General features: G+C 45.4%; 1 protein-coding gene across 2 annotated transcripts in view; it reads right to left on the reverse strand.

Annotated features, from left to right (window-relative positions):
- Window positions 1–10356, reverse strand: part of LOC144768424 (protein-glutamine gamma-glutamyltransferase 6-like) — a 483154-nt gene extending 472798 nt beyond the window's left edge. The window contains exon 1 of one of the 2 annotated variants that reach the window (XM_078652069.1): window positions 10229–10356. In XM_078652069.1, coding sequence (XP_078508195.1) covers window positions 10229–10235 — 7 coding nt within the window. In that variant the 5' untranslated portion in view covers window positions 10236–10356. Of the gene's footprint in view, window positions 1–8188; window positions 8344–10228 lie in introns of those variants that run through there. The other variant, XM_078652067.1, reaches the window with a different exon arrangement.
- Window positions 10357–11010: the final 654 nt, after the last annotated feature.

An 11010-nucleotide genomic window follows, 5' to 3' on the forward strand; every position in this document is an offset into this window, starting at 1 on the left:
CATTGCTGATATGATAATCCATGCAAGGAGAGTGGGCAGGATTGGCAAACAACCAAAAACTACATATGGTGATTGTGTGGTGATCAACTTTTGTAGGGACAATGTAGCTGATAGGCTGTTCTGGGACGGTTCTGCGATCTCGTTTAGGGATCGCTTGAGACCCGTTCCCTTAGGCTTCTTTTATCAACCTCCAGCCTACTCGGGGCCTATAATAACTTACCAAGCTAGATGGCAGGGCAGGAGGGCATCAGTGGAACGCAGAAATGCTAATGTTGGTATAGCGACTCAATCAGCAATAGTCCCAAATGTCCCTCCGCTCATCAGCCCACAGATCGCACAGGACACAAGCGAGGATGGTGGGCTTATCTTGAGTAACCATTATTGAGCTAACATCGACTGTGGGGGGAAGCAATCCAATTCGAGCAACGGGTTGCAAAATCCTTAGCTGGAACGTTGCAGGAATTAGATCTAAATTGAACGACACTGATTGGATGAGCTTTATTAGAGAACATCATGTTATTGCCCTACAGGAAACTTGGGACACCTCATGCCAGTTTTGGCTGGACGGTTTTGTTGGTTTCGCTGTAGCTGCAAGCCCAAGTAATGCAGGCAGAGCTAGGGGGGGCCTTTTGACTCTCTTTTCACTTGACCTTAAAGGGTCGCTGCAACAGATTGAACATGACTCCTTGAATTGCATGATTGTAGAAAGGGTGATTAGTCCTTCTAAGAGTACTTTGTTTATTAATTTTTATAACTCCAGTAATAAGGACTGGGGAGGGGAGAACATCGCCGCACTGGAGTTTAAATTCAATCAGTCATAATACTCACACTAATTATGAATATGTGTTAATGGGTGATTTTAATATCCACCCTTGTGATCTAGGCTGTGGCTCAATTGATTGTATGGAGACAACGGGTCAGGAGGGCCTCACTCTGAGCACACTAAAGTGGGTGAAGAACTTGAGGAACTTTTGGCCTACTTTAATTTCTTTGAACCAGGGAATAGGGAGGGAGAGTCTAGATTACCCACCTTCAAGGGGACAATGCCTGGGACAACGATTGATTATATCTTTGCGACTCCTGCCATTCTCACCCGTACTATTTCTTACTGTACAGTCCCTTCCCCTGTTAGTGACCATAATCCCGTCCTTTTGGTGGTGGCATGGGGGGATTGTATGGGCCCCAAGCCAGGACAGGTTAACCCTGGACCTGCACTAAGCCTAATTGACCAGGGTAGACGGCTGAAGTGGGCAAATGTGGTCCCTAGTGATTTTTATGCTGATATTGGCCCACAGATAAATGACCTGATAATGATTTGCCAAAACCCATCCTCGCAGGGCGGGGTCATCATGGATGCTTTTCAAAAGATCTGCAGTAAAGTCTCTTCTAGCCTCATGGTCCAACTGAGGAAGGGAGAGATTAAACCCTGCCGATGGTTTGACGCTCTGTGTTCAAAAGCCCATAAAGCCTTAAAACTGGCCCTTAGAGCAAACCCTAGGGATAGGGCACTGGTTGCAAGCCTAAGAAAAGAATATAAAAGAGCTATCAAGAACAGACAGGATAAGATCAAGCAGGAGGCTTGGGAGAATTTAATTTCCATAGACATCTTGCGGGATAGCAGGCAATTTTGGTCTGTTATCAACCAGCCTTATTTCTCAGACTCACCAAACTTAGACACGGACTGTGTCATCCCAGATGACAAGTGGCTGGGACATTTTAGTTCTGTCTATGGAGAAAATGGTACCATCACCCAACCACTTGATACCACCTCCCCTGAGGCCACTCCCTTGCACTTTAATAGGGCTGAGGTGGAGAAAGCAATCTGCGCCACAACTAGGAACAAAGCCCCTGGCCCGGATGGGGTACCGGCGGATTTTTATATACATTCACCAGAACTATGGGTGGGCATCTTAGCTAATGTATTCACAGCTGCAAATAGTACCTGTCGCGACGTCAATGGAATATACCACTAACCTCTGAAAGATGTCAGCAGGAACGATGGATAGATGTCTAGTCCCCCCCTTCTCCGGAAAACAAAATACACAGTGCAGGGGTAACACAACTATGCATGAATGTCTCCCAGGGAGGAAGGGGAAAGGGGTAAACAATAAAGGATGTTCCAAAAGGCTTCTGGGAATTGTATGGACGCCGTCCACCCACTCGCTCGCCAGTGTCTATGAACCCCCGGTGTTTTCTGCGGTTAAAGAAAGAAAAAGAACCAACATTAGACACCCAGTAATGCGCAGGAAGCACGATCACAGAAGTTCATGAACTGACAGGTACTAACTGTAAAGGTGTATAGCAGCGCTTGTGATGCCCTCGGAGAAACAAACAGCAAACAGTACGTCGTGAAGAGGGACCACGCCTACTCAGGAGTAGTCGGACAACAGGCGTCTACGGTTTCCAAAAGGACGGCAAAATCAGCAAGGAAAAAACAAACAACAAAATCAGCAAGGGTGTCTTCAATTTATGCGCACCGGTACCGGCACGCCTGGAATGCACAACTGGAACCCCCAGAAAAGTACAGCGGCGGAGACGACAACGCGCTCCTGCGCGGGTCTCACAAACGCCACCTGACCACAGCCAGAAGATAGTTCAAAGAAAAGTACAGCGGCGGAGACGACAACGCGCTCCTGCGCGGGTCTCACAAACGCCACCAGCAAAAGCGAGGCGCCCGTCTTATCAATGCGGGGACTCGCTAAAATGGTTTAAGCACCAAACAAATGGTCAAGGAATGCGGGGAAAGCAGAATCCGTTCTGCTCGAAGGGGCAAAGAAGTACCTGGATACTAGCTCCGGTTACACTGACAAGGCTCCGTCCTGAACACAATCAAGGTCTTGATTGACAAGCCCCGAGCCGTTACCTCGGAAGGCTTTTGTCAATCCAGCGCTTCCGTTTCCGTGGCTGCAGGGTCTCTGGGGAATGTAGTCCCGCAATCGCCTGGCTCCCTCCAGTGGCCATAGGCGGGTACTACGTCTTCTAATTACCGCTCTCCGTCTCTTCCTGACCCCCACACCCCAGGTAGGCGCTACAGTACCCCTCCCCCAACTACATGGGTGACTTCTACTATAGTCCCCATATTTAAAAAGGGGCAAAGGGACGATCCGGGGTGTTATCGGCCTATATCCCTTCTGGACTCCTCAATAAAGATCTTGGGTAGAGTGCTTTTGGCTAGGTTAAGGGATAGCCTGGAAGGTTGTGGTGGGTTGGCCGACATCCAGTATGGCTTCAGAGAGAAAAGAGGTACGATTGAGCAGTGCTCTAACTTGCACCTGTTGATCTCAAAGTATACGGTGGCCAAGGAGGGGTCCTTGTACTTAGCATTCATGGACCTCTCCTCGGCCTTCGACTTGGTCAACAGGTCCAAGCTCTGGGCTATCCTTTTGAGGATGGGGATTGATGAGGCCTTGGTTAGGTTCATGGCTTCACTCCATCAAGAGCTTTTTGCAGTAGTGAGGGTTACAAGAGAAGGCAGATGTACGCCCCGTTTTAACTCGATGCGGGGTGTTAGGCAGGGCTGCATACTAGCTCCTCTGCTTTTTACAATCTATATCAACGACCTTGGCAATCATCTAGAGGGGGCTGCGAGAGACGTTCCGCGTGTAGGAGAAGTTAAGATCCCGGCTCTCCTATACGCGTACGACGCAGTGCTTATAGCACGTACTGGCGTTTGTCTCCAACAGCTTTTGGATGCATTTGGTATCTTCATGGACCATCTTGATTTGAAGGTTAATTCAAATAAATCACATACTATGGCCGTTGGACCGCAAAACAAAAGAACCATGGTAAAAACATTTAGATGTAAAGGTGAAGTAGTGTCTAGAGTTCCCGTTTTTCCCTACCTGGGTGTGCTTTTTGACAACAAGGGTACCTGGGGTCCCCAGGAAAAAGGCCAAAAGCTTAGCTGTGACAAGGACATCAATGGCCCTCTTGGGTTTTGCAAAAAGGTTGGGCCACAGACCGATGGAAGCCATCTTAAAGGTGTATAACAGCAAATGCTTCTCTCTGGCACTTTATGGTGCGCCTTTATGGGGTTATGTTCGTTTGGAAAACATCCAGAAGGCAGAAAATAGATTTTTTCGCGCTCTTTTGTGCCTTCCCCAATCAGCACCGACTTTTTCCATTCACACAGAGGTAGGAATGGATTACGTCCAAGATAGGTTAAAATTAGCGCCTTTAATATATTGGCTCAAGACATGGCTAAATCCAGAATTAACCCTTAACCATCTGATCATGAAAGATGTTATGTGCTTGGAGCATAATAGAGTAATTCCATGGCTGGCTTATTTGGAAAAAACCTTCACGAACCTGGGACGGCCAGATTTGTTTACTGACCCTTCTGGAATAACTAAACATGACGTGGATACCATAAAAAAACAATTTATGCTAAGTGCAAGAATGAGCCATGAAGAAACTGAACTGTTAAAGCCATCAGTTAGACGCCATTATTTATTAGTTAATTCACCCGCACTTGAACCTTATTTATGTTTTGTCACTAATTCATTTCATAGGTTTCTTTTAACGAAATTTAGGTTTAATCTTATTAATTTTTATTTGTTCAGTTTCAATACCTGGACAAAACCCGAGCTAGCTCCACCGTGCACATGTGACAATTTCTCTGCACAAGACACCATGCACTTTATTATGTTTTGTGATTATTTTTCCGAACAGAGAAAAAAACATTTGTTACCTGTTTTAAGGGAAGCTGGCTTTTCCCAGGTTAGACCAGCCATGCTTTACCTACAATCATTGAAAAATATCCGCATTACATTTTGCATGGCAAACTTTTTAGTGGCGGCAGCTAGATCTAGATCATGTAGGAGTTTAGAAAATCACCCTGTATAAATTGCTTGTATAGATTTTTAATCTTTGTTTTTATCATTACACTCTGTCATATGTATTCGATTGCAATGAAATTGTTTAATTGTATTTTAATTGTATATAACACATTTTTATGCTCTTTGTATGATTTTTAACTAAATCGAATAAAGATAATTTGACTGACTGAATAATTGTCCCTGTATTGTTTGTGTGCCGTATTTTTTTGAACTTTTGGTAAACTCTGAACCAATTGATTCCCTTCAAAAATTGATTGCAAAAATAAAATTGATTTAAGCTGTCAACTGTGGCACTGTCCCTCACTTAGTTTAATTCTTTGCGCGCAGGCAATTTCATATAAATAGAGATTACAGTACTGGCTCTTTGGTTGGTTAGTTGCACCTCAAGAAAGGCCTCCCCGTACCGTGGTACCGGAAGCCTGGTGCTGCACCCGTCTGCCCTAGAACGCGACGCCCCTCACAGATCCACGAGTACGACCCGGCGTGCTAAGAAGTAGTACGTCCCGCAGCCCTGAACGGCGCCTCGCCCCGTGAGCTGCATCGATCCCGGATCGCCGCAACCCTCCACAGTCTAGCTCCCCCGCCTCGCTCCTCGAGGGGGACCGAGCCGGAGAGATCCTCTGGAGAACCGTCGGCCTCGTCCAGGGTCCGCCCTCACCAGTAGCCGCACCTGAAACGTCTCGGACTTCCACAAGCAAGGTACACTTGAACTCCGTCCCGAGTTCAGATCGGATCCAGGGTCCGCAACGTTCTTATTTCCCTGTCATCGTACCTTGCTGAACAACGAACATTTAAAGACTAAGCTTGCCTATTGTAACCTGGTGGCCTCCAATCGCTAAACGTTATTTTGGTCTTGTGATAATCCTGCTTGAACATATCTTTTATATAAAGTATACGTATTTTTGATACAAGCATTTGACTGGTGTCCATTTGTGGCGGGTCAGTGGGTTTACTGTGTGTGATCATAAATGCTTAACTTACTATCGCCCTGAGGATTAGCCTTGTCTGTTTGCGCCACACTACCTAGAGGGTGAGCAGGGGTTATTCAAAGGAGTATTCCCTTGCCCTGACGTGGAGTTGAGGGTCCCTGCTTGTCACAAGTGTATACCTGTGCCAACCAGAGACCTCTGGTTCCAACAAGGGTAAAAGTTAAATTGGGACGTATTGTTATCTAGAATGCCTTGTCTGTTGGAAAAATGTGAGGACAATGTATGGAATTACTTTAATATAGCATTATTATATGACTCAGGCACTCCTGCTATTAACCTCTTCGAGGCTCATGACGAGCTCAGCTCGTCATGAGGCACACTGGAGCTGTGCTCATGACAAGGTGAGCTCGTCATGAACAATGGGCTTCAAAGCTTCTCAGCACAGGAGGGGAAAAGCCATAGCAGCCAAGTGGTTAAGAGAGAAGAGTAGGCGAAGGAACTCAAGGATGATGTGGTTTTATAAAACATTTTTGAATGCTTGTATTGTTTGGCCAAGGAAGGAGCATTTAACTGATGCATGTAGGCCTTCTTGGGAAGTCAGGTCGGAATTATCTGTGGCTAAGTAAGTAATTGTTTGCAGGTGGTATAATTCCTCTGTGGAGTTTACTTCAGAAATGTTGAGCCAATGTCATGAAGGACATTTTGGAGGTGTGAGGATTTAAACAGTAGTCAAAAAGATGTTTTGTTGGCCCGGAGTTGACAAGGTGGTGAAGAGACTTGTCAGATCCTGTGGGGTATGCTCATCTGCATTTAAGTCTCTTAAGACATTGAGGCCGCCAATGAGTGAATGTTTGTTCCTAAACAACCTTGGGAGAGTGTTGTGTTGGATTTATTCAACCCGTAAGGGACTTACAGGAGTATGTGATGGTGCTTATGGTTCTTTTTTTTAATGGCTTGTAGTAGATATTGTTAATAAAGCTGATACTGCACGGTGTTAGGGTTGTTAGACAGGATATTTTGGTCTGAAGGGATTTCTGCTGCTATGTTAAGTGGTAATGGAGTGCAATTCGTGTCTAATGCTGCTAAAGCATATTTGAAAGAGTAGGGTTGAAACACAAACACATGTCTCTTTATAATCCCAGCAGGAATGGCACTGTGGAGAGATTCAATAGGGTAATTAAGGGACTTATTAAATGTGCTGTGGGTAAACAATGTGACTGGCATAACACTGTACGGAAGGTTGTGTGGGCATATAGAATTACTGCCAATGACACTACAGGGTTATCCCCTTTTATAATAATGAGAGGAAGAAGCCCCGGATGCAAATGTACTCCTGTGTGGTTCCGTGATTGTGCTGTGGAGCAGTGGTCACTGGATTTTGTGAGAGAAAGAATGGAAGAAACACATAAGAAAAATAAGTCTCATTATGACTGTATTGATGGTGTTAAACCTGTATATGTTAATCTGAGAGATTGGGTACGTGTACAGAAACCCAATAAAGTTCCCAAGGGTGGGAGTCAATTCTTTGAACCGGAAGAAGTTGTCGAAATTTTGCAGAATGCGATGAGGCTTAAAAGTGGCAAAGTGTGGGATCTCAAGCGTGTTAGTTTGGGTTCAAAGGATCAGTGGAATAAGGGCAGAAAAGATGTGAATGAAGAGGTATACTCATCTTTGTTGGATGATGCTGTGGAGTTGAATAGTGTACATTTGAAGGGCACTATGGAGATTAACCCTGATACGTCTTGTGACTCTGGTACGTCTGGGGTTACTCTGGAGAATGCTACTGGTGTGGAAGGTAGAAGAAGGGAGAGTGGATGATTTAGCTAACTTGAAAAGGGAATATCCAGGATGGTTGAAGGATTATGTTGTTGGTTGACTTTATCCATTTCTGTATAATTTTTGTTGTTGTTTTGTTGTTATTTTCTTCCTTCCTTTTTTTTAAGGGGGGCGTGGGATAGAGGTTATACTTTAATTCATGCATGAGGATAGAGTTTAATGTTGTAGAATATAGAGTACAAAGGTGCATTATTTATAATACATCTTGTTAATGTAAACTTTATATACAGGCTTGTAATTATCTATTGTAATGTGTTCTTTGGAGTTAAGGGGGATATGTTGTGTTGCTTATCCCGTTCTGTGCTCCACTGCACGGGGCATGTTAGGTCACTCCTGACATAGTAGTGCTCTATGGGCAATTATTCTGTTTGGAGCAGTTGGCAGAAGCAGTGTTATGGTGCAGACCTGTTTCCTGAATGTTATGCTTAAATAAAGCATTACTTGAAACACGCTACATGCCTGTTCGTGTATTTCTGGAGAGGAAAACACTCTACACTACTATACGAACTGACTGCAATGCAAAGGACACAAAATAGCAGATCGATCACCTAACAGTAACAAACAATCGCACTGAAAACGGCTTACCTATTTTAACTTCGCCCATTCTCCTAGCTCTCACTGTCCCGTCTGCCAAGCGCCTCAGACTCTGTCTCAAGTAACTAGACCGTTTTTCCCCATTCCACTTCCAGCCATAAAGGCTGTTTCATTTATTGCATGAGTGCATTTAGTAATCTGCAGACTTCCCCAAAAACGTTTCAAATCCGCGCGATACTTGTAAAGTCTGTTTACACTATTTATGCAGCAACAAGTCAACCAAAGCCGGCCGTACCATTATATTCAGTACAAAAGGGAGAGGCTGGAACATACCAAATCTTTGACCTATTTGCTTTTTATATTATAGAAGAAAGATGTGTGGTGTTTCATAACTCCGTTTTAAGGACTCGTCGTGTAATTTCTTCCTTATGTCCCAGTAAGGCGCACTCCAAAACTAAACAGGAAGATCTATATTAACCATGTAAATGCCATACTGTGCGCGCCTCCTGTGCCAGGGCATTTTGTGGCACTTTGCCAATGCTCGGTTGTTGACATGCAAACCTGGTCCCCGGAAGCAGCTGAGTGCTTCACGGCGAAGAGAGCAGTTTTGTAACAGTCTAAGTTGGCCGGAGAAACATGGCTGAGGTGCTGAATGGAACAATCTGTTGCAAGGACGGATCGGATTTAATAAGCATGGACCTTATTTACAAGCCTCTTGCGCCACCGGTAGTCATATTTCCCCATATTAAAAGTGATGAACCAGCGGCACAAGGGGCTTGTAAATAAGCCCCAAGGTGTTTTTTAGGAGTAACTCATACATGACTGAACAGTTACATTATGGTCTGTGTGATATGATTTTCTGTAGTCACTCAACATGTTTTGCAAGAATGATCCAACATTTTATGTTACCCCCTCTACTTGCAGCATATGCACACCACCTCATCAGTAGTAGATTTGAACTAAAGCCTCTTGTACCACCTAAACCACCAAACTTCACGGTCTTCAAGCAACAGGAATTTGCTTTTCCAACTTAGGCCCCCATTAGGATGGCGGGCAGACTTTGCCCGCCCGCCACCCTTGCGGAAAACGGGACCGCCCGCCTTAAGGGCGGTGGTCCCGACGTCAGCATTAGGATGCGCCCGCCACAGTGGTGAATGCATCCCTCATTTCTAACATTGTGGCGGACGGTGCTCACTGCACCGCCCGCCACAATGTCAGAAATGCATGCATGCCTTTGCATATACGAAGCGGCAGGCACCGCGCAGTGCCTGCTGCTTCGTGTATGCAAATGTTGGGGGGTATGCACCCCCCACCCCCACCCCTCCTTCACTCTGGTGGCCCCCAGAGTGAAGACCGCATGCCTTTCCGAAGGCATCTGAATTGGCCCATCGTAATATGGCTGGTGGTGTCTATTAGACACCGCCACCATATTAATCCTTTTCCGCCCCGGCCGCAAGGCGACCGGGGCGGAAAAGCGTCCGCCACGTTCCCCCCGCCATACTAATATGGCAGGGGGCAATTCACTTGTGGATGTCAGGCGGATTGCCCCCGCCAGGCCGGCGGTGGCTACCGCCAGCCTGGCGGGGGCAATCCGTCCAACATCCTAATGGGCTCCATAGTTTAAAAAGTGTAAAATAATAGCAAGCCCTGCAACATCAGCTATATCCCTACTACGCATCTGTACATGGCCTTCATGCACCGAGCATTGACCCAACCACCATTGTATCCAAGTAAGAATTCATGGGATTTGAAGACCTTGTGTTTTTTTTAAACAAAATAGCCGACAATCAATCAATCAATCAATCAATCAATCGGGGACTTGTGAAGCGCACTACTCTCCCGCGAGGGTCACAAGGCGCTGCATGATTGGAAGTTTCAGTGATTTCATAATATACGTTATGACGTTTAACAAGGTCATACGACAAACTTAGTTAACTTAATAATATTATCAGTGGTTGATGTCAACTTGTTTTCAAGACGCCATGGGAATTGATTGGAGGGAGAAAAGAATGTGAGGCTTTAAAGAGACAAACTCGAGAAATATAGAGCTGCAGTCAAGAAAACTGTGAACTTGTACCCCATCGAACTCACCCTCCATGCTGTCTTCCGTGCCCTCTTCACCACTGCCTGCAAGTGGATCTTCTGCTTTGGAGCTCAGCAAACAGTTGATGCGCGTGCCACCGGCTAGGAACAGTGTCTGTATTTATAACCGACCTGTGATGCTATCTGCCAGGCTAGCCATGTGGAATGCAGTGGGTGAGGCAATGGGCTTTGTTCCTGATCATCTTAACGAATTAAGTCAGCCTTTGCAAAATAAAACCTTGCGTAACAGCAGTTGGTTAATCTTCTCCAGACCACAGAGGGCAGGGATGGAGCAGTGCCAAGAGGTACATTCTGCTGCTTGCTACCTCAAGGCATCTTTTAAAGCATTATCTTTAGTTATATCCAGCCGTCAAACCAGTTCACTGTGAAACTAAGCAGCAACTGGACATCCATGTGGTCAGTAAATTGTTTGACCCTTGAACCCCTGTAATCGGGTGCTAATGCACGTTCATTCAGTTGCCAGGAACTTGCTCTTTAGCCTTTAACTTTCAGTGGGTCCTAAGGGTGAACAGTCAATTCTAACCCTTGTCGGGCTGCATGGAGTAAGAAGTGACATAAATGCAACTTACTGACTTTGAGCAATAGTTATATGGTCCAGTCAATGGTACATCCTTTTCAAAGAAGTTGTTACCTTCACATTTTCTGTTCAATTGCTTAGTGTTAATGTTCAGGACCGGCTTGTAGGACACCGAGGGGCATATGTACGGGTTATTAACACCACCTTAGAGGCACTTTTCCGACGGTTTTGCAGCGATATTTGCATCGCCATA

The sequence above is a fragment of the Lissotriton helveticus genome, chromosome 7, assembly GCF_964261635.1.
Source record: "Lissotriton helveticus chromosome 7, aLisHel1.1, whole genome shotgun sequence".
Lineage (NCBI taxonomy): Eukaryota > Metazoa > Chordata > Amphibia > Caudata > Salamandridae > Lissotriton > Lissotriton helveticus.